At 43.6% G+C, this 25,257-nt stretch overlaps 1 protein-coding gene across 2 annotated transcripts in view; it reads left to right on the top strand.

The window, feature by feature from the left end:
- Nucleotides 1-25,257, top strand: part of wdr35 (WD repeat domain 35) — a 120,614-nt gene that overhangs the window by 89,329 nt on the left and 6,028 nt on the right. For both annotated transcript variants that reach the window (XM_078213050.1, XM_078213049.1), the window contains exons 24-26: nt 604-744; nt 5,475-5,631; nt 21,988-22,228. In XM_078213050.1, coding sequence (XP_078069176.1) covers nt 604-744; nt 5,475-5,631; nt 21,988-22,228 — 539 coding nt within the window. The remainder of the gene's footprint in view (nt 1-603; nt 745-5,474; nt 5,632-21,987; nt 22,229-25,257) is intronic.

The following is a 25,257-nucleotide window of genomic DNA, read 5'->3' as shown; positions in this document are numbered from 1 at the left end:
TCCCTTACATTAGATCTACCAAAATGCATCACTTCGCATTTGTCTGGATTAAATTCCATCTGCCATTTCTCCGCCCAATGTTCCAGCCTATCTATATCCTGCTGTATTCTCTGACAATGTTCATCAATATCCGCAACTCCAGCAATCTTTGTGTCGTCTGCAAACTTACTGATCACACCAGCTACATCTTCCTCCAAATCATTTATATATATCACAAACAGCAGAGGTCCCAGTACAGAGCCCTGCGGAACACCACTAGTCACAGACCTCCAACCGGAAAAAGACCCCTCCACTGCTACCCTCTGTCTTCTATGGCTAAGCCAGTTCTCCACCCATCTAGCTAGCTCACCTTTTATCCCATGAGATTTAACCTTTTGCACCAGCCTGCCATGAGGGACCTTGTCAAACGCTTTACTAAAATCCATATAGACGACATCCACGGTCCTTCCCTCGTCAATCGTTTTTGTCACCTTAAGTCTTAACACAATTGATTAAATGTTAGAAAATGATTAAATGTTTTACCATGTTATGGTTTTGGAATATTATCTGTTTTGTATAGTTTTCATCTTCTCCTGAAATCAGTTATTTTGTGTTTTTATTTAGATTGCTGAGGAAGAAGCAAAAAAGAGAACCAAACCGTTACGTGTTAAAAAACTTTACGTGCTGGCAGCACTGCTTGTGGAAGATTACCATGAACAGATAAAGAACACCCAGAGAGCAAAATTGAAAGGCAGAAGATCAGAGGTATTGCATATTTAAAATAGCTTTGATCCTTGACTTTGGTCAACTTTGAATTGTATCCATATAAAGAAGTTAAATTGATGCATTTTTAACTTTCTGAGTAAGGAGTATTGATATTTTTAGTGCATTTTTGTATCTCTTACTCAGCTAGAGACACATGATGGGATACAATTCCATGGCTACTGGCTTCATTATATTGCCAAAGTAAATATTATGCTGGACTACACATATTAAGAACTGATTTTGGTTTGAGTGGAAGCTGAGCAAACGGATAATTAAAATTGCATGTGGGACCAACCTATACCATTCCATTTTTTGAATATTTTAATCTACTCTTCTGAGCTGGAAAAAGCTAGTCCGATTCTAAGTTAGTGCGGCTTACGTGTAAGTGTTTACTAATTTCAAAATAAAATAAGGATCTGTTGGAAATTCATATGAAAGAATGATTTTCTAGAAATATGTAATGCTTGTTTATTGCCCATCCCTAATTTCCCTTTAAAATTGGTGGTGGTGGTGAGTTTCCTTCCTGAACTGCTGCAGCCCCTGTGGTGTAGATACATGCACAGTGCCGTTAGGGAGGGATTTCCAGGATTTTTGACCCAGGAATGATGGAAGGGAACCTCCCAGATGGTGGTGTTCCCATATACCTGCTGCTCTTGTCCTTCTATATGGTGGCAGTCGTGGGTTTGGGATGTGCTGTATAAGAAGCCCTGGTGAGTTCCTGCAGTGCATCTTGTAAATAATACACACTGCTGTCACTGTGTGTCGGTGGTGGAGGGAGTGAATGTTTGTGGATGAGGTGTTAATCAAGCAGGCTGCTTTGTCCTGGGTGATTTCCAGTTTCTTGAGTGTTGTAGGAGCTGCATTCATCCAGGCAAGTGGATAGTGTTCCATCACAGCCCTAACTTGTGCCTTGTAGATTTTGGACAGACTTTGTGGAGTCAGTAGATGAGTTATTCGCCATAGGATTCCTCGCCACTGACCTGCTCTTGTATCCACAGTATATATATATGGCTAGTCCAGTTCGGTTTCTGGTCAATGGAAACCTCCAAGATGTTAATAGTGGGGCATTCAGTGATGGCAATACCACTGCATGTTGTGGCAATGGTTGATTCTCTCTTGTTGGAGATGGCCATTACCTAGCACTTGTGTGGCACAAATGCCACTTGTCATCCCTCAGCCCAAGCCAGAATGTTATCCAGATCTTGCTACATTTGGCCATGGACTGTTTCAGTATCTGAGGAGTTCCCTGAGAAACTCTTGCAGTAATGTCCTGGAACTGAGATGATTGACCTCTAATCACCACAACCATCTTCCTTTGTGCCAGGTATGACTCCAACGAGTGGAGGTTTTTCCCCCTAGTTCCCATTGAGATGTCAGTTCAATTGAATAAATGCAAGGCGGTGCACTTGGACAGGACAAACAAGGCAAGGGAATACATGATGAACAGCAGGACCCTGGGAAGCACCAAGGATCAGAGGGACCTTGGTGTCTATGTACACCAGTCCCTTAAGTTAGCAGGACAAGTGCATTAAGTGGTTAAGAAGGCATATGGTATACTTGCCTTTATTAGCCGAGGCATAGAGTTTAAGAGCAGGGAGGTAATGTTGGAACTGTATAAAACGTTGGTTAGGCCATAGCTAGAGTATTGTGTGCAGTTCTGAAATCCACATTATAGGAGGGGTTAGCATTATAGCACTGGAAAGTGTGCAGAGAAGATTTACCAGGATGTTGCCTCGGCTAGGGAGTTTTAGTTATGAAGAGAGATTGGATAGACCAAGATTGTTTTGTATGGAGGAAAGGAGACTGAAGGGGATACGACTGAGATGTATAAAATTCTGAAGGGCATACATAAACAGGAAGAAATCTTTCCCCTTGGTGGATCAATGAACTGGGGGCATAGATTTAAGGTGAGGGCAGGACGTTTAGTGGAAATGTGAGAAAAGACTTTTTCACCCAAAGGGTGGTGGGAGTCTGGAACTCACTACCTGAAAGGGTGGTGGAGGTAAAGATCCTCATAACATTTAAGAAGTATTTAGATGGGCAGTTGCGTTGCCAAGGCATACAAAGCTATGGGCCAAGTGCTGGAAAATGTGATTAGAATAAATAGGTGGCTGTTTTTGAGCAGCATAGACATGATGGACTTAAGTGCCTTTTCTGTGCTGTAGACTTTGATGACTCTACTAAAATCTGGGGGCTTGTGCCAAATTGGGAGAGCTGTCTCACCGACTAATCAAGCAACAGTCTGACATAATCGTGCTCACAGAATCACATCTTACAGATCATGCCCCAGACATCACCATTACCATCTCTGGGTATGTCCTGTCTCACAGAGGACAGATCCAGTAGAGATGGCAGCATAGTATTATACAGTTGGGAGGGAGTTGCCCTGTGAATTCTCAAATTCAACTTTGGACCCCATGAAGTCTCCAGCCCATCGGTTGAGGGTGAGCCTGTCAAACAGGTAATCTCCCATGCCATTCTCAGGGGCTCCCAGTCTCTTCAGGTTGGTGATGTGGCACCAGATCAAACATGGGCAAGAAAACCTGCTGATTGCCATGTACTATCCCTCCTTAGCTTATGAAGCAGTATTCCTCCATGTTGAACACCACTTGAGGAAGCACTGAGAATGGCAAGGGCACAGAACGTACTCTGGGTAGGGGACTTCAATATCCATTATCAAGAGTGGCTTGGTACTATCACTGTAGACCGAGCTGGCCAAGTTCTAAAGGACATCACTGTTAAACTAGGATTGTGGCGGGTGCTGAGGGAACCAACAGGAGAGAAAATATATATGACTTCATCCTCACCAACCTCCTTGACATTATCAGTAGGAGTGACCATCACACAGTCCTTGTGGTGTCAAAGTACTGTCTTCACATTGAAGATACATACTCTCCATCGTGTTGTGTGATAATACCATCACGCTAAATGGGATAGACTTCGAACAGACCTAGCAACTCAAGATTGGGCATCCATTAGGCACTATGGATCATCAGCAACAGCAGAATTGTACTCGACCACAATCTATAACCTCATGGCCCAGCATATCCCCACTCTACCATTATCACCAAGCCAGGGTATCAACTCTGGTTCAATGAAAAGTGCAGGAGGGCATGCCAGGAGCAACACCAGACATACCTAAAAATGAGATGTCAACCTGGTGAAGCTGCAACACAGGACTACTCGTGTGCTAAACAGCATAAGCAGCAAGTAATGGACAGAGCTAAGTGTTCCCACAACCAACTGATCAGATCTAAGCTCTGCAGTCCTGCCACATCCAGCCGTGAATGGTGGTGGATAATCAAACAACTCACTGGACAAGGAGGCTGCACAAATATCCCCATCCTCATTGATGGAGGAGACAGCACATCAGTACAAAAGATGACACTAAAGCATTCGTTGCAATCTGCAGCCAGAAATGCCGAGCGGATGATCCAAATCGGGTTAGAAGCCCCTAGAATCACAGATGTCGGTCTTCAACCAATTCAATTCACCGCACATGATAACAAGAATATGCTCAAGGCACTGGATAGTAAAGCAAAGGCTATGGGCCCTAACAATATTCCGACAATAGTCCTGAAGACTTGTGCTTCAGAACTTGCCACACTCTTGGTCAAACTATTCCAGTATAGCTACAACACTGATAATGTGGAAAATTGCCCAGGTATGTCTATAGACAAGAAACAGGACAAATCCAACATGGCAAATTACCACCCCATCAGTCTACTCTCGATCATCAGTAAAGCGATGGAATGGGCCATCAACAGCACTATGAAATAGCACTTACTTAGCAATAACCAGCTTACTGATGCTCAGTTTGGGTTCCGTCAGATTTACTCAGCTCTTGACTTCATTATGCCCTTGGTTCAAACATGGACAAAAGAGCTGAGCCCCAGAGGTGAGTTTAGAGTGACTGCTCTTGACACCGAGGCAGCACTTGACGGAGTATGGTATGAAGGAGCCCTAGTAAAACAGTAAGTTCCCATCTGTGAGCTTACTGATCAACCTTCATACTTTCAATTCTACATCATTTCTATAAACCACAAACAACAAGGGCCCAAACACTGATTCCTGCAGGACGCGACAAGACACAGTCTTCCAGTCAGAAAAGCACCCCTCGACCATCACCATTAGCTTTTGCCTCTCAGCCAATTCTGTAAGGAGGAGTTTGTAGAGTCGACAGGGCTGGGTTTGCCATTGTCATTTCCGGTGCCTAGGTCGCTGCTGGGTGGTATGACCAGTTTCATTCCATTTTGTTTCCTTTGTAGCAGTTGAATACAATTGAGTGGCTTGCTAGGCCATTTCAGAGGGCATTTAGAAGTCAACCACATTGCTGTGGAACGGGAGTCACATGTAGGCCAGACCAGGTAAGGATAGCAGGTTTCCTTCCATAAAGGACATTAGCGAACCAGTTGGGTTTTTACAACAATGGCAATGGTTTCATGGTCATCATTAGATTTTTAATTCCAGATTTTATGCTGAGTTGCCATGGTGGAATTTGAACCCAGGTTCCCAGAGCATTATCCCGGGTCTCTGGATTACAAGTAAAGTGACAATACCATTGTGCCACTGCCTGCAGCACTTAATCAATATCTTGAAAAGAGAATGATTTATAAACATTTTGGGTGTGCAAGCATATTTTGTTCCATTTTGAAATTAATTCTCTAAATTTCTGTAGGTTTAAAGATATGGTGCAATAATGTGTACCATATTCCTTTGCTCTGTTTCAGGCTACAACAGCTCTAGCTGGGTTACTTGAAGAAGATGCCTCTTTGTCAGATAATCGTATTATTGACAATGCTTGGCGTGGGGCGGAGGCATATCACTTCTTTTTGCTCGCACAACGTCAGCTTTATGAAGGTTATGTAGATGCTGCAATGAAAACAGGTATGTTTTATTTGATGTACAAAAAACTAAGCCTAGAACTTCTGTCCTGTTTTTGGCATGAAATTAGAATTATTTTGTGCAACGGGTACGGTGATGGCTTGGCAGAGGGTAAGGTTGGGAGGATATATGTGCAGCAGGATTTTCTGGCCCCGACACCAGGAGGCAACATTGGGGGGAATGGATGGGAAAATTTGGAGAGCTATTCAAATTCAACCACTCCTGAATTTTTCTGTTCTGCCTGCAACAATGCCTGCTGATGTCATAGAACCCCTGCAGTGCAGAAGGAGGCCATTTGGCCCATCGAGTTTGCACCACAATCCCACCCAGGCCCTATTCCCATAACCCCACGTATTTACCCTGCTAATCCCCCTGACACTAATGGACAATTTAGCATGGCCAATCAACCCTAACCTGTACATCTTTGGACTGTGGGAGGAAACCGGAGCACCTGGAGGAAACCCATGCAGACATGGGGAGAATATGCAAACTCCACAATGACGGTGACCCGAGGCCGGAATTGAACCCGGGTCCTTGGTGCTGTGAGGCAGCAGTGCTAACCACTGTGCCACCGTGCCGCCCATGTTGAGGCCAGTAAGTCCTATCCGTGGACTTCAGAGGCCCAGCAATGAAAATAAAGCTGCTCAGCTCACACAAAAAGTCATACAATATATTGAAAGGCATGTTGAAGAGCTTCAGCACCATGGCGTAATTATAGAGGAGTCAATTTATTGTTAGTGTATTGTGTTCCCACATAGCATCATTGCTCTGCAGTGCATTTGGAGTTTGTGGTCTCCTCCAGGGACACTACACTGGGCCCTCATAACATGAGACTAATGTATGTCCCCAGCCTTTAGTTAGATAATTGGTTTATTGAAAAATTATTATGACAGCAAGTGTCAAGTTATGATGATGATACAAATAAGCATAATTTGTGATAAAGGCAAAATACTACAGATGCTGGAACCTGAAACAAAAACAGAAAATGCTGGAGAAATTCTGCATCTGTGGAGAAGGAATAGAGCCAACGTTTTGAGTCTGGATGACCTATCGACAAAGCTAATTTATGACATAGTTATAGAGAACCATTAAAATTAACATAACGCATATAATAAAGGATCGTACAGTTATAATAATTTTAGCACGCAAATAATTGTAATGTAAAGAATAGAATTCCACTTGGTGAAAGTTCAAATGATTGCTGTCTGGACTCCACATTAGTAGGACTGGTAGAACTGATAGGGGATTTTAAGCATCTGAATTTGTATAAATGTTAACTGGTTTAAATGTGCTTTCGTGTACCAGTTAAAGGAGTGGTAGAGAGGGTAATAAGGACTATCAATACAGAGAGGCTTTCTGTAACTTTTCAGTGGATGGTAATCTGTAAGTCCCTAGAAGTCCTGATCCCTGAAGCAGAATTTTAATTGCCAAGTTGATTCAGTTGAGGATAGGGAGTGAGGGGGTTAAATCTTCAAAGTATCATTGGTTCAGAAACCCAACATGATCCTGCCCACTTGTGGGTTTAACCTGGGTGGTTTTGGAGGCAAGTAGGAAACATCCGTGGAGCTGACAGATAACTAATTTCAATATGGAAATGGACAATTCATTGTGAATTGAATTCCATATTTAGCTTTAACAGTCAACACATGGGCTTCCTGAATTCCTGCCATTTACCATGGTTCACAAGGCCAGAACACAGGAGACTTATTTCCCAATGAACGTGGCAGGCTGGAAAGCCTTTAAAGAATGAAATTGCCTGACTCCTGGTGAGCCTCTCAAAGGCTTGTGCTCACAGGATTTGATCTTAGAGCCAAATTTAAAGGTGATTTCCAACTTTTTAGCAGTCATTTCATCTATCTTATATTATATTCACCTTAATTTGAACTTCCCTGCTGTCAGCCTACACTGAAATATGGGAGCAACCTATGCAGTTAAAGAATTGAGGAACAACAGTAGCAGTCAGAGAAACATCAGGAGCAGCAACAATACCAGTAACCATTGTCTACTCTGCATGGAGAGGGGCTGGGCACACGGCTCCGGGCCAAAGGAAGTGGTGCCCTAGCATGGAGTACAAAGACAGAGGATCAACTTTCTGGATATGATGTATAGTATCTCAGGAGACTTAGACTTTTGCTGTAGGACTTTTCTGACATCTGCAGGCTCCAAGAGTACGATCATCCGAGAATGCTAGGTGAGCATGCATAGCCACTGGCCATCAAGGTCACCACTGTCTAGAATTTCTTCACTTGCAACTCCTTCTGGAGATCTACTGATGACATCTCCAGCAACTCAATCTTCTGCATGAAAGTGTACTTCCCAGGTCACCAATGTCTTGTTTGCCAAGGCTGTACTTATATAAACCCTAACACAGATGAGGCCAGTCAAACACAGGGCTGTCAGATTTGCTACAGTGACTGGATTCCCACAAGTGTAGGAGTTACTGATTCCATACATGACATTCTAGGTGTCCTTGGATCAGCTTGAAGCTTCCAAAAGCCACTAAGGATTTCTCTCTTTCAATACTTAACTTGTTGGTGTCCATTGGAAGATTATATATGTCTGTGCAAGATATCTTGGAAGCTGCCATAATTTATTCTGTGGCAGTCACAACTCCTATAGGTTTTTGTACCTCCATATAGTATCCGTGGGTGACTGCTTGAAGAGAAATATTCTGAGGACCTAACTGATGATCCTGTGATGAACCCTACCAATGAGAGAGGAGCCACATGACCACAGCAGTTATCATAGGCTTCTGAAGATATGGTTCCGATGCCTTAGATGTGGAGGTACCTTTCGGTATGCCCCCTCAAGGGTTTCCAGAATGGTTGTGGTCTGCTATATATTGCACAACATCACATTGCAGAGAGGAGTGGAGCTTCAGGAAGAGCAAGCTGCAGAGTGATTGGCATTCTCCTCCTCTTGAGAAACCAGGTGTGGCCAAGGTGCCTGCAGCTGCTCCCAGAGAAGTCTGCAACCACCACATCCAGGCATATTTTAGCTAATCTGAGTACAGAAGGCCATCTGACAAAGTAATCATAAATCTCCACAATCTCCATAGAGTTCATTCCAACCTTCACGTTCACATCCTTCCCTATCTAAGGTCAGTTTAGGATTCAACAAATTAGAGGCCCAGAGAATGAAGAGTTGAAATCAAATGTTTTATTCATTGAAGTAAACTTTCACCGTGAACATTGCTAAACCCTCCTAAGTGAATCATCTTATGTATCTATAATGTCTTTCTTGCCTGTTTCCTATTACTGCTACATGGACAACACATGTAGCTTTGGTAGAGCTAGAGGCAGACTGCTCGATCAGCTGTTCTGACAAATCAGATGCCTATGGAAATTGTCCTCTGGGACTTGGAGTCTATGGCAACCCTGTCAAAGAATGCCGCACATACACCTCTGTTATCGAGTTGCTTACCTGACTCTGTCTATGGAAGGTGGAGGTAATGAGTGAGAAAAGTCTCTGCTATCATATGTCCTTTCTTGTTCTTCCCTGTCATGCACTTCCTTGATAACGAAGAGCTGGAGAGCATATGGCTGCATTTCACTGAAGTGTTGATCCATCAAACTGTGGCTTTCCTCCGTCCATTGTAAGTGCACACAAGAATGTGCAATCATTGGTCTTAGCCAACATGCACTCAGTTGTCTACCATGTCTGATTCTCAATCAGGGGCTACTCTTTCCATGGAGGGGACATCAGTGCAAACACGTGAAACATCATGACAAGTATGTTAGAAATAGACTCCTCTAGTCTCTCTCTTAAGAACTCGAAGCAGTAGTAGGCAATTCAGCCACTCGAGCCTACTCCACCATTCAATGCAATCATGGCTGATCTCATTTCGGCCTCATCTCCATCTTCCTGCCCACTCCCCATCACCCTTCATCCCTCTACTAATTAAAAACATACCTACCCTCAAATTTGTTTGGTGTTCCGGTGCCCACTGCACTCAGGGTAGAGAATTCCACAGATTCACGACCCTTTGAGTGAAGTGATTCCTCCTCATTTCTGTTATAAATCTATAAACCCTTAGCCTAAAACTATGGTCTCTCATTCTTGAATATCCAGCATGGGGAAACATCCCTCTACGCTTCCCAGTCAATCCCCTTTTGCATGTTATATACCTCAATTAGATCTCCTCTTATTCTTCTAAACTCCAGCGTGTATAGGCCTAAACCTCTCAATCTCTCTTCATAAGACATGTCCTTCATCCCCCAATCAATCTCTCCAAAGATGTGTACTGATTCTGGAAATACCGACAGGAGCACATACTTTCTCATTGCTACTCCACAAGTTCTCTTTTCATGGATGACTCCCAAGGCTCAGCATGTATGTCCAGATGAGCATTTCTTGCAATGTCCTGTACCTCAAATGCGTATTTGAGTTTTGTAAATGCTTCACTTAGTTTTACTATACATCAAATATTATGACCTTGTTGGCGACAGCAGTATTATGGGCAGCACGGTGTCACAGTGGTTAGTACTGCTGTCTCACAACGCCAGGGGCCTGGGTTCAATTCCCAGCTTGGGTCATTGTCTGTGTGGAGTTTGAACGTTCCCCCTGTGTCAGTGTGGGTTTCCTCCATGTGCTCCGGTTTCCTCCCACAGTCTGAAACACGTGCTGGTTAGGTGTATTGACCCGAACAGGCGCCAGAGTGTGGCGACTAGGGGAATTTCACAGTAACTTCAATGCAGTGTTAATGTAAGCCTTACTTGTGACTAATAAAGAAATATTACTTTAAAACTAGTATACCTTAAGATTTTTGACCTTAACTGAAGAATGAAGAAATCTCTTGCTACTGTACTCCTAAGTAAGTTAGATCCTGAATTGAAATTAGCACTACAAAAAGTAGGTTTTTTAGAGCCTCTTAAAGGAGGAGAGAGTGTTTTAGGGAGGGAATTCCAGAAATGAGGGCGAATTTCACTGCCTTAAATATAGCATGTATACTTAAATGTTTATGGCTGTCAGCTAAATTTAGCTATTCATTGCCATATGTGGCTAGGCAACTTCAAACACTATCAGCTTATGCTCTCCTCTGCCAAAATTACTTCCTATTCCAGAATCATCCTGGAATGTAAAAGTAACCCATAGCTTCTCTTCACTACAACTTGCCGCCTTAATTATCTTACCACCTCCTCGCTGCAGCTGTTGACATGGCTGACCATACAATTCTATTCCAACTCTCCTCTATTATCCAGCTTTGAGGAACTGCCCTTCCCGGTTACATTTCTATCTATCCAGCCACAGCTAGAGAATCACCTGCAATGTATTCTCTTTCTCTTACTACACCATGCCTGCCAGTGTCCCAAAAGGAACTATCCTTCGCCCCCTACTATTTCTCCTCTGCATGCTACCCACAGCAGCGTTAACTGAAAACACATTAGGTTCCACATGTATACTGATGAAAACACCCAGCAATACTTCATCACTACCTCTCCATGGTCTCTGATTTGTCTCTCTGCTTGTCTGACATCCAATATTGGATGAGCAGATAAATATCCTCCAGTTAAATATTGGGACAACCAAAGTGATTGTCTTCAATGCCCACCACAAACTCCATTCTTTTGGTCAGCATACATCTATTTTGCAGTGAGTAACTTGCCTCCCAAATCCCAGAGTCTTCCTACCATCTACAAGGCATGAGTCAGGCCCAAGAAAACTCTTCATCTGCTTGGGTGAATGCAACTCCAGCAACACTCGAGGAGCTCTGCTCAAGCCTCTCAATTGGCACTACATTCACCATCCTAAACATTTGCCTCCTCCACCTGTGCCCCATAGCTGCTGTGTGAACCCTCTACAAAATACACTGCAGTAGCTTGGCAAAATATCTTCAAACGCACCTCTCATATTTGCAACCTCTACCACCTAGAAGGACGAGGCGTATGAGAACACCACCACCACCACCAAGTCGCACATCATTCTGTCTTGGAAATATAATACTGAAACTAACAGCACAGTGGGAGTTATTCCCACTGCCATGCTTTAAAAAAGGTTGCTCCCTGTTACCTTCGCAAAGACATTTACAGATGGACAATGAATAGTAGCCTTGCCAGGAATTACTGAATCCAATGAATTAATTAAAAAAGGAACAAGACTATTCAGAATCTACTCGACCCTGAGCTGAACGTCTGACTCTGTACCTCCACGTCATAAAGACTGCCTACTTCTACCTCTAACATTGCCTGACTCTACTTGTGCCTTAGCTCATTTGCTGCAAAAAACCCTCGCATACGTTTCTGTTACCTCTTGACTTAACTACTCCAGTGTTGTTCTGGTTGGCCTTCCAACTAGCACCTTCCAAAAGCCCATCCAAAACATTGCTCCCTTTACCCTAACTCGCATTGAGTTTCGTTCACCCATCATCCCTGTTGGTTGATCAATACAACAATTCCCAATCTGACTGCCTCAATTTTACAATTCTCATTTTTTAAAATTGCTGCATTATATCTCCCCTTCCTATCACTGTAAGCCTCCTTTTTGTGCAAGTGAGCATTTAGGAAGCTGATTTCTGGATTAGCAAGTTTATGAAGTGTGGAAAATGGGTGGCTGGCTAGGAAAATATTGGAGCAGTCAAGTCTAGAGGTAACAGATACATGGATGGGGATCTCAGCAGCTGATATGCTGAGGTGGTGGGGGAAATCGGCGACATTATTGAGGTAGAACTCAAGTAAAGTTTATTTATTAGACACAAGTAAGGCTTACATTAACACTGGAATGAAGTTACTGTGAAATCCCCCTAGTCACCACGCTACAGCGCCTGTTCAGGTCAATGCACCTAACTAGCACGTCTTTCAGACTGTGGGAGGAAACTGGAGCACATGGAGGAAACCCACGCAGACACGGGGAGAATGTGCAAACTCCACACAGTGACCCAAGAATCAAACCCAGGTCCCTGGCGCTGTGAGGACGCCTTGTGCCACAGTGCTGTCCAAATAGATGCAGTCTCTGTGTTTAGACTTATCAAAAAGAGAAATTCGATGCATTTCTTCCTTCACTCTGCCTTGTTTTATATCTGATTATAATTGCTCCAATATATTTTTCTGGTTTTACTATTACTGATCTGTTCTCTCAATCTAATCCCATTAAACTGCTGACCACCTAGCTTCCATGTCTGCTCAAGCACTGTTCCCTTCTGCTTCAAACATGCCATTAACAACCCTCTTCTCAAAAAGCCCAACCCATGACTTCTGTGTCCTTGCAAACTATAGTGCTAACACCTCTCAATTCCTTAATCCTGTTGTCACCTCCCAGATTAATGTCTCTTTCCTTGAGCTTCATGTTTGAATCTGTCTAATCAGGTTTCTACCTGTGTCACAGTTCCAAAACAAGTTATTATGAAAGCTATAAAGGACTTCCAATGAGACTGTATCATAGGTAAACTATCGCTCCTCGCTTGTCTTGACCTGACGGCATCACTTGGCATGGTTGATCACAACACCCTCTTTCAATACTTCTCCACTGTCGGTTGGGACTTCACTCACCAGGTTCCTTTCTTACCTAAAATAAAAAATACTGCGGATGTTGGAAATTTGAAATTTAAATGGAAAATTCTGGAAGATCTCAGTAGGTCTGGCAGCATCTGTGGCAAGAGTAACAGAGTTAACATTTTAAATCTATTTGACTCTTCAGTTTTAAGAAAGGTGAGAAATGAGGTAGATGTTGTACTTTTTAAGAAGGGTGGAGCAGATGGAGCAAAACTGAAATTCAGGGTTAGGAGGAGCTCAGTAGATATTTGACAAATTTGTCATATGCACAAGACAAAGGGAGTGTTATAGTGGTGTTAAAGACTGAAAAAAGGTGTCCGTTTCCTCAGGGATGTTGACAGCACCCAGCAGAACCTAATCATAACTCTCTCGACCCCATCACTGACTTGCGTGGCATCCAGTACAGGATGAGCAAAAATTTCCTCCAACTAAATATTGAAACAACTGTTCCCCAGCCACTGGCTGCATTCCTCTCCCTGGCAGCTGTCTAAGATAGAAACAGACTATTTGCAAGCTTGATGTCATTTTTGATCCTGAGATGAACTTCTAACCACATATCCATCCCACCACCTCAGTGACATTGTCTGATTCTAGCCCTGCCTCAGTTCATTGGTTACTAAAACCCTCATCTGTGCCTTTGGTACCTCTGGCCCATCTCCCATGTTTCGCCTCAAGAATATTCAATGACCCTGCCTCCACTACTCTCTGGGGAAGAGTGTTCCACAGACTAACAATCTTCTGAGAGAGAACATTTCTCCTCATCTCAGTCTTAAATGGGCAACCACTTATTTTTAAACTGTTCCCTAGTTTTTGGCTTTATCTTTCCACCTTTTAAGGTGATTCCTAAAACTCACTTTTTTGACCATGCTTTTAGTCACCTGTACTTAATAGATCCCTTATCTGGCTCGTTATCCAATTTTGTTTGATTTTTCTTCTGAATGAAATTGATCACATTTTCTGCTATTGATCAAGTCTTTCTATTTTTCAACCAAACAAGAAACAAATCTTTAATTGCCACTTAAGATGAGAGTTAACATTCTAGACCACTCAATATCATTTAGAATGCTGATTCTCATTCACGTCTGAATTATCTCCTTATTGTCAGTAATTCGATAGATTTTCAGTTTAAGACTTGGCAGTTCATCTGTTCCAATTTCAGCTGATCTTGGCATAAAATATACAAATGCATCTTTGTATTTTCCAAAGATTCCGGCTTCTGTTCAAAAAGGATGAGCTAAATTTCGAGCAACTGATTTCTGGTCAAATGCGAGATTGAGTTAGGTTCTTCTGAGCATATTTTCGGGTCAGGTTGGCTTGAAAACAGCGTTACCCCTCTGCTTAAGAGGGGTAGGAGAGAAGTTTTTTTTGTATAGTTACATGTATTTCTCATTCTATGTGCAAGTATATATAATATACAAGCGATGCATGAAAGAGTGGGATGTTTTAAATGTTTTGGTCAGTTCCAAAATATACAGTGGTATCTGTATCTGAAAGGGTTGTTCTCACATTTGGTTAGCAATATTCCTTTTCTGCTTTCAGTACATTCTACAATACTGTCATGCTGTTAATCTTGTGTAGCGGTACCACAGTGGAATGTCTAGTGCATCTTTTATCAACTGTTCTTTTTTACTCTGGTAAACCATCGTGGAGACACCGATTTATTTTATTAAGCAGTCTGTTATGTTTTAGGTTGCTACAACACTGCCTTTTCTTGTAAAGTAGTTTGCAGCACCGCTTTGAATATTGAAACATCTGGTTTTAGTTTAAATATTTGTCAATCATAAATGCTTGCCTGTCATCCACTTACATTTATTTTGTGCCTTTCATGAGCTTAGGATATCCCAAATTGAAGATGTTACAAATAAGCAATAGTGTTTTGCTTTTTTCTAAAACTATCAAATGTCCATCAAAAGCATTAACAGTTCTTAGTGTATCTTCCTCCATGCTTTATTAATAAAACTTGAATGGATGCATGCAAAATAATGAATACAAAGTTTCACACTATAGAGTTATTAAATATTTATTGTTTCTGTTGCGGCTTGTCAGTGAAACCAGGACTTTAGTCAACTTTTGGTCAAATCTTCAGATTTTGAGTTGTTTTGGTCAACCTTTAGAAATGTATAGTTAAATAGGATAGTTCAAAATTAACAAGATTAACAGCCAAACTGTTGGATAGAATAAGAAAATAACTATCATCATGGGTTCTGAAATCTTCTCCAAATGTTTAAGGAAACAAACATTTTAATTAGTTAATTCTAGCGCACTTAAAAATAAAAGAAAAGTCAGGATCATTATAAAGTTTATTTATTGTCACAAATAGGCTTATATATTAACATTGCAAAGAAGTTACTATGAAAATATCCTGGTCGCCACACTCCGGCGCCTTTTTGGGTGCACTAGCCAGCACATCTTTCAGACTGTGGGAGGAAACCCTTGCAGACACAGGAAGAATGTGCAGACTCCACAAAGTGACCCAAGCCAGGAATTGAACCTGTGTCCCTGGTGCCGTGAGGCAGCAGTACTAACCACTGTGTCGCCATATATAGGGTGATGGTGGCATAGTGGTAATGTCACTGCATTAGTAATCCAGAAGCCTGGACTAATGCTCTGGATATAAGGGTTCAAATGTCCCCATGTCAATTGGTGCATTTTTCAGTTTAGTTGGAAGGTAATTTGCCATCCATACCTGGTCTAGCCAACATGTGATTCCAGATCCACAGAAAAGTGGTTAACTTTTAACTTCCCTCTGAAATGGCCTAGCAAGCCAATCAGTTGTACCTAGTTGCTGCAGACACCAGATGAACTGCAGCAGTTCAACAAGGTGGCTCGCAGAAGGGGGCTCAATGCCACCTTCTCGAGGTCAATTAGGGATGGGCAACAAATACTGACCTCACCAACAATGCCCACATCCCTTGAAAGAATAAAAGAAAAATTATTGCAATTTACCTATAATCCATTAAACTCTACTATTTGTGGCATGTAACTGTACAGAGGACAACCTGGGTTTTTGCCCTTGTTGCCTTCCTTATTATCATTCTTTGATCAAGAATATTTTCCTGATATCTATAACATTTATCATTTTCCATTCCTATCCTTTGAAACCCTATTGAAAACCTTTGATCTCATTCAATTTCACTGAGCAATCCTTTGAAATAGGCCTTGATTGACAGCTTTATGGTTTTCTACCCAGACCCCCCCATCAGTTATGTTTATTTATATGTCCCTTCACGGTTGAATGCACCTGAAGTACCCTCCCCCCCCCCCCCCCCCCCCTACCCTCCCCTCAGTGTCCTGAGGGCATTGTTTCGGCTTGGGTCACTGTCTGTGTGGAGTTTGCACATTCTCCTCGTGTCTGTGTGGGTTTCCTCCGGGTGCTCCGGTTTCCTCCCACAGTCCAAAGATGTGCGGGTTAGGTTGATTGGCCATGTTAAAATTGCCCCTTAGTGTCCTGGGATGCATAGATTAGAGGGATTAGTGGGTAAAATATGTAGGGATATGGGGGTAGAGCCTGGGTGGGATTGTGGTCGGTGCAGACTCGATGGGCCGAATGGCCTCTTTCTGTACTGTAGGGTTTCTATGATTTCTATGATTTCTATGATTCTAAGCCTGGTTGACAGCTGTGGTTTTGCAGACCACTTATTCTATTTGAAGATGTCAGTCAGATTTAGACTGTTTATAAAGCCATTAAGCTGTTAATCAAAACCTATTTCAAAGGCCTGGGGCGGAATTCTCCCCAAAAATTCTAAGTGTCGAATTCACCTGAAAACTGGAATAATTCACACTTTTTTTTCAGTGGGAATTCAGACAAGAATTTCTCTCTCTCTGTGCACTGCAAAGGCCGCCAGTGTGAATATCATTAAATTTCATGAGGTGGGGTCTATACATAGAACATAGAAAAGCTACAGCACAAACAGGCCCTTCGGCCCACAAGTTGCGCCGAACATGTCCCTACCTACTAGGCTTACCTATAACCCTCTATCTTACTAACTTCCATGAACTTATCCAAAAGTCTCTTAAAAGACCTTATCGAATCCGCCTCCACCACCACTACCGGCAGCCGATTCCATGCACCCACCACCCTCTGAGTGAAAAACTTTCCCCTAACATCTCCTCTGTACCTACTCCCCAGCATCCTAAACCTGTGACCTCTTGTGGCAACCATTTCAGCCCTGGGTAAAAGCCTCTGAGAATCCACTCTATCAATACCTCTCAACATCTTATACACCTCTATCAGGTCACCTCTCATCCTTCGCTTCTCCAAGGAGAAAAGACCTAGCTCTCTCAACCTATCCTCATAAGGCATGCCACCTAATCCAGGCAACATCCTTGTAAATCTCCTCTGCACCCTTTCTATGGCTTCCACATCCTTTCTGTAATGAGGCGACCAGAACTGGGCACAGTACTCCAGGTGGGGTCTGACCAGGGTCCTATACAGCTGCAGCATTATCTCCCGATTTCTAAACTCAATTCCTCTATTGATGAAGGCCAGTATTCCATACGCCTTCTTAACCACAGCCTCTACCTGCGATGCTGCTTTGAGCGTCCTATGAACCCGGACCCCAAGATCCTTCTGATCTTCCACACTGCCAAGCATCTTGCCCTTAATATTATATTCTTTCATCCTATTCGACCAGCCAAAATGAACCACCACACACTTATGTGGGTTGAAGTCCATCTGCCACTTCTCCGCCCAGTCTTGCATCTTATCTATGTCTCGTTGCAACTGCTGACATCCCTCTACACTATCCACAACCCCACCAACCTTTGTGTCATCAGCAAACTTGCCAACCCATCCTTCCATCATAGAAACCCTATAGTACAGAAAGAGGCCATTCGGCCCATCGAGTCTGCACCGACCACAATCCCACCCAGGCCCTACCCTCATATCCCTACATATTTACCCACTAATCCCTCTAACCTACGCATCCCAGGACACTAAGGGGAAATTTTAGCATGGCCAATCAACCTAACCCGCACATCTTTGGACTGTGGGAGGAAACTGGAGCACCCAGAGGAAACCCACGCAGACACGAGGAGAATGTGCAAACTCCACACAGACAGTGACCCAAGCCGGGAATCGAACCCAGGTCCCTGGAGCTGTGAAGCAGCAGTGCTAATCACTGTGCTACCGTGCCGCCCATATTCCACTTCCTCATCCAGGTCATTTATAAAAATCACAAAGAGCAAGGGTCCCAGAACAGATCCCTGGGGCACTCCACTGGTGACCGACCTCCATGCTGAAAAAGACCCATCTACAACCACTCTTTGCCTTCTGTGGGCAAGCCAGTTCTGAATCCACAAGGCAGTGTCCCCTTGTATCCCATGCCCCTTCACTTTCTCAATAAGCCTTGCATGGGGCACCTTATCAAACGCCTTGCTGAAATCCATATAAACTACATCTACCGCTCTTCCCTCGTCTGTGTCTAGTTACATCTTCAAAAAATTCAATTAGGCTCGTAAGGCATGATCTGCCTTGGACAAAGCCGTGCTGGCTATTTCTGATCATACTATTCCTCTCCAGATGTTCTTAAATCCTGCCTCTCAGCATCTTCTCCATCAACTTACCAACCACTGAGGTTAGACTCACTGGTCTATAATTTCCCAGGCTATCTCTTCTCCCTTTCTTGAATAACGGAACCACATCCGCAATCCTCCGGAACCTCTCCCGCCTCCATTGATGACGCAAAGATCATCGCCAGAGGCTCAGCAATCTCTTCCCTCGCCTCCCACAGTAACCTGGGGTACATCCCATCCGGTCCCGGCGATTTATCTAACTTGATGCTTTTCAAAAGCTCCAACACATCCTCTTTCCTAATGTCCACATGCTCAATCTTCTCAGTCCACTGCAAGTCTGCACTGCAACTACCAAGATCCTTTTCCACTGTGAATACTGAAGTAAAGTATTCATTGAGTACATCTGCTATTTCTACCGGTTCTATACAGACTTTCCCACCGTCACATTTGATAGGTCCTACTCCTTCACATCTTATCTTCTTGCTCTTAACATACTTGTAGAATGCCTTGGGGTTTTCCTTTATCCTTTCTGCCAAGGCCTTCTCATGACCCCTTCTTGCTCTTCTCATTTCCCTCTTAAGTTCCTTCCTACTAGTCATATACTCTTCTAGATTTCTAACATTACGTAGCTCCCTGAACCTTTTGTAGGCTTTTCTTTTCTTCTTGACTAAATTCGTTACAGCTTTTGTGCACCATGGTTCCTGTAACCTACCATAACTCCCCTGTTTCATTGGAATGTTGCTGTGCAGAGCTCCAGACAAATTTTCCTTGAAAATTTGCCACATTTCTTCTGTACATTTCCCTGAGAAAACCTCCTTCCAATTTATGCCTCTAATTTCCTGCCTAATAGCCTCACAATTGCCCTTACTCCAAATAAACACTTTCCTAGCTTGACTGATCCTATCTGTCTCCAATGCTAATGTAAAGGAGATAGAGTTATGATCACTATCCCCAAAATGCTCTCCCACTGAGAGATCTGACACCTGCCCAGGTTCATTCTCTAATATCAAATCAAGTACAGCCTCTCCTCTTGTAGGCTTTTCCACATACTGTGTCAGGAAGCCCTCCTGAACACACCTAACAAACTCCTCCCCATCTAAACCCCTTGCCCTAGGGATATTCCAATCGATATTTGGGAAATTAAAATCTCCCATCACGACCACTCTGTTATTATCACATCTCTCCAGGATCTGCTTCCCAATCTGCTCCTCCACATCCTTGCTACTATTGGGCGGCCTACAGAAAACACCCAGTAAAGTTATTGACCCCTTCCTGTTGCGAACCTCCACCCACAGAGATTCCGTAGACAATCCCTCTGTGGCGTCCATCTTTTCTACAGCCGTGACACTATCCCTGATCAACAGTGCCACTCCCCCACCTCTTTTGCCTCCTTCCCTGTCCCTCCTGAAACATCTGAAACCTGGCACTTGAAGTATCCAGTCCTGTCCCTGAGATAACCAAGTCTCTGTAATGGCCACCACATCACACTTCCAAGTAGTGATCCACGCTCTAAGCTCATCCATTCTGTTCACTACACTCCTTGCGTTAAAATAAACACATCTCAACCCTTCGGTCTGAGCGCTCCCCTTCTCCGTCACCTGCGTATCCTCCCTCTCACACTGTCTACAAGCCCCTTTTATTTTTAAGCTAACCTACGCGCTGGAGAGGCTGAAATCAGCGCGATGAGCAGGCCACTGCGCATGCACCGATCTGTCACTGCCGAGATCGGTGCATACGCAGTAGTCCCGCACTGATTAGCCCCACCGCTTGCTGGCCAGTTCAATCGCTGGTTCCCCCGACCATTCCCGGGCCCAGTCCGCCCTGTTCTCTGGTCTCCCTCCATTCCCGCACTGATCCCTAGGCAGAGTGGCAGCGAGACCCCCTCACCCACATCAATCGCCCCTTAGGCCCCACCCCCCAGGGTGCCCATGCCCAGGAGGCACCACCCGCACCGCCCAATCCCCTGTGGGGCCCCGACTGCCCCCCCCACCCCCCTTCACTCCAACAGGATCGGGCTGCTAGTTCCCCGAAAGTGGAGAGCGAGCGTAATCGGGCCCAGAGACTTCAGTCCTGGGCCCGCTAATCTCATTTTAAATTACATGGAAATGATATTTAAATCATTTTACGTCTCCCCGCCGATTATAGCACGGAGCAGACACTGCCGCAAATCTGGCGATGGGAGATGCTCATGGAGCATGAACGCACATGCAAACCGCGCGAATTGGCCGATGCAGGATTCTCAAGGCCCGCTGCACTAAAAGGTTAGCACAGCGGGATGGGAGAATCGCAGCCCTGCACTGTGAAATTGCATGAGCTCAAAGGGAAATCCCTGATGCAGAATGGAGTGCTGCTGTGATGCCAGGTGACCAGGGTGCGTACAAATTGGTAGCATAGTGGTTAGCACTGCTGCTTTACAGCTCCAGGGACCTGGGTTCGATTCCCGGCTTGGGTCACTGTCTGTGTGGCGTTTGCACATTCTCCTCGTGTCTGCTTGGGTTTCCTCCGGATGTTCCGGTTTCCTCCCACATTCCAAAGATGTGCGGGTTAGGTTGATTGGCCATGCTAAAAATTGCCCTTAGTGTCCTGGGATGCATAGGTTAGAGGGATTAGTGGGTAAATTTGTAGGGATATGGGGGTAGGGTCTGGGTGGGATTATGGTCGGTGCAGACTCGATGGGCCGAATGGCCTCTTTCTGTACTGTAGGGTTTCTATGATTTCTATGAAATTCAAGTGATCAGGCCTATTCTTGTTGTCTGCAAATTAGCGCAATTCTAGTTCATTCTGAAGTTAGAAATAATGCCTTGTGTGCGACTCCATTGAACACTGTCTCTCTTTATCTCTTTCCATATTTCCATTATACTTCTCAATAATATTGTTTCCTATTAACCTGTATCTTATGCAAGTTTGATTTGTGTTGATCACATTTTCTCAGGCAGTGATTTTTATTTTTTTATGTATAAGAAACTATCTATGAACATTGACACTTGCAAATATTGAGAGAGCCACAAAAATATTAGCAACCTTAGGATAGAGATATTGTATGTTATACACCTCGAGTTTAACAATTGCTTTGGATCAAGAGTCAGTAGCAGACTTAGTTATTCCTTAAGTCCTGTCTTGATACAGAAAGTCCATTACCTAAGGGGATCATCCTGAGCCACAGAAGTGAGATTCAAAACATATGGATCAGAATTATCAAAGCAAATACATGTATGGCCTAATATGCTTCAATAAAATTTAATTTGAGTTTCATTAGTTTGGAAGTTATCCTTTGAATCGGATCAGTCTTTTGATTATTTGAGATTATTACAGCAAATTTTTATGAAACTAAACATAATTTCACTTTGATAATTTGCAGCGCTTCATTTGCGGGACTATGAAGACATAATTCCTTCAGTGGAGATCTACTCTTTATTGGCACTCTCTGCATGTGCTAATCGGGCTTTTGGGACATGTTCCAAAGCTTTTATCAAGCTTGAATCTTTAGACATGTTGACTTCAGAACAGAGACAGCAGTATGAAGATCTGGCCCTTGAGATCTTCATCAAGCACAGCCCCAAAGATGGCAAAAAATCTGATTTGGACAGTCTCCCAGAAGGGTCAGTACAAATTACTTGATTTTTTTTAAATATTGCGGAACGGTTTGATAAGGATGATTAGTGATAACAGCTAGAAGCCTTAACATGGTAAAACGTTCCAAAGTACTTCAATGAGGAAAATGAATGAATGCCATGCAGTAGTGGAAGAATTAGGGGAGGTAACTAAATGGCCAAATGAAGCTAAGAAGGATTTTGACAGTGGGCTAAGAAGGCAGATAAAGAGAACATTTCGCCATGCAGTAGGGGATCAAAATAGCTGAATGCTGTACGACCAAATTGGAGCAGGTGTCAGGGAATATAAATGTGGTCAGATAGGAAGGAGCAGAATGTACATGTTGGTTCTGCAGAGGAAAGGAGTGACAAGGGTATCGAAGAATTTATCAACAAGGCTAAGGATCTGGAATTTGGTGTACTGCGAAATGTGAAGCAAATGAAAGGTGGTGGGAATAGGAAAGAACAAAGAAAATTACAGCACAGGAACAGGCCCTTCAGCCCTCCAAGCCTGCACCTACCATGCTGCCCGACTGAACTAAAACCCCCTATCCTTCCGAGGACCATATCCCTCTATTTCCATCCTATTCATGTATTTGTCAAGATGCCCCTTAAATGTCACTACCGTATCTGCTTCCACTACCTCCCCTGGCAACGGGTTCCCGGCACCCACTACTCTCTGTGTAAAAAATCTGCCTCGTACATCTCCTTTTAAACCTTGCCCCTCGCACCTTAAACCTGTGCCCCCTAGTAATTGACTCTTCCACCCTGGGAAAAAGCTTCTGACTATCCACTCTGTCCATGCCTCTCATAATCTTGTAGACTTCTACCAGGTTGCCCCTCAATCTCTGTCGTTCCAGTGAGAACAAATCAAGTTTCTCCAACCTCTCCTCATAGCTAATGCCCTGCATACCAGGCAACATCCTGGTAAATCTTTTCTGTACCCTCTCCAAAGCCTCCACATCCTTCTGGTAGTGTGGCGACCAGAATTGAACACTATATTCCAAGTGCGGCCTAACTAAGGTTCTATAAAGCTGCAACATGACTTGCCAATTTTTAAACTCAATGCCTCAGCCGATGAAGGCAAGCATGCCGTATGCCTTCTTGACTATCTTCTCCACCTGCATTGCCACTTTCAGTGACCTGTGTTCCTGTACACGCAGATCCCTTTGCCTATCAATACTCTTAAGCCATTTACTGTATATTTCCTATCTATATTAGACCTTCCAAAATGCATTACCTCCCATTTGTCCAGATTAAACTCCATCTGCCATCTCTCCGCCCAAGTCTATATCCTACTGTATCCTCTGATGGTCCTTATCGCTATCCGCAAATCCACCAACCTTTGTGTCGTCCGCAAACTTACTAATCAAACCAGTTACATTTTCCTCCAAATGATTTTTATATATATATATATATTATATATATATATGTATATTATATATTACAAACAGCACAGGTCCCAGCACTGATCCCGGAGGAACGCCACTTGTCACAGCCCTCTATTCAGAAACGCACCCTTCCACTGCTACCCTCTTTCTTTTTTGACTGAGCCAGTTTTGTATCCACCTTGCCAGCTCACCTCTGATCCCATGCAACTTCACCTTCTGCACCAGTCTGCCATGAGGGACCTTGTCAAAGGCCTTACAGAAGTCCATGTAGACAACATCCACTGCCCTACCTTCATCAATCATCTTCGGCACTTCCTCGAAAAACTCGATCAAGTTTGTGAGACACGACCTCCCCTTCACAAAACCATGTTGCCTCTCACTATATGTCCACTTATTTCCAAGTGGGAATAAACCCTGTCTCGAAGAATTCTCTCCAATAATTTCCCTACCACTGATGTAAGGCATACCGGCCTGTAATTACCTGGATTATTCTTGCTACCCTTCTGAAAAAAAGGCTATTCGGACCTCCCCTGTAGCCAGTGAGGATTCAAAGATTTCTCTCAAGGCCCGAGCAATTTCCTCCCTTGCCTCTCAGTATTCTGGGGTATATCCCATCAGGCCCTGGGGACTTGTCTACCTTAATGTTTCTCAAGAACCCCAATACCACCTCCTTTTTGATATCAACATGGCTCAAACTATCTACACGTCCTTTCCCAGACTCATCATCCATCAAGTCCTTCTCTTTAGTGAATACTGATGCAAAGTACTCATTTAATATCTCGCCCATTTCCTCTGGCTCCACGCATAGATTCCCTCCCTTGTCCTTGAGTGGGCCAACCCTTTCCCTGGCTACCCTCTTGCTCCTTACGTATGTATAAAAAGCCTTGGGATTTTCCTTAATCCTGCTGGCCAATGCTTTTTGATGACCCCTTTTAGCCATCCTTACTCCTTACTTAAGTTTCTTTCTACTTCCCTTGTATTCCACACTTGCTTCGTGTGTTCCCAGCTTCCTAGCTTTGACAAATGCTTCCTTTTTCTCTTTGACTAGGTTCACAATATCTCTCGTTATCCAAGGTTCCCAAAACTTGCCATACTTATCCTTCATCCTTACAGGAATGTGCCCGCTCCTGAATCCCTATCAACTTACACTTGAAAGCCTCCCACATGCCAGATGTTGATTTGCCCTCAAACATCTGCCCCCAATCTACATTCTTCAGTTCCTGCCTAATATTGTTGTAATTAGCCTTCCCCCAATTTAGCACCTTAACTTGAGGATTACACTTATCTTTATCCATCAGTACCTTAAAGCTTACTGAATTGTGGTTACTGTTCCCGAACTGCTCCCCTATTGAAGCTTCAACCACCTGGCTGGGCTCATTCCCCAATACCAGGTCCAGTAGGCCCCTTCCCTAGTTGGACTATCTACATACTGTTTCAAGAAGCCCTCCTGGATGCTCCTTACAAACTCTGCCCCATCCACGCCCCTAGCACTAAGTGAGTCCCAGTCAATATAGGGGAAGCTAAAATCTCCCACCACAACAACCCTGTTACTTTTACACATTGCCAAAATCTGCCTACATATCTGTTCCTCTATCTCCTGCTGGCAATTGGGTGACCTATAGTAAACTCCCAACATTGTGACTACAC

This window comes from Mustelus asterias, chromosome 5, assembly GCF_964213995.1.
Source record: "Mustelus asterias chromosome 5, sMusAst1.hap1.1, whole genome shotgun sequence".
Classification (NCBI taxonomy): domain Eukaryota; kingdom Metazoa; phylum Chordata; class Chondrichthyes; order Carcharhiniformes; family Triakidae; genus Mustelus; species Mustelus asterias.
This window is presented reverse-complemented; position numbering and strand designations above follow the sequence as displayed.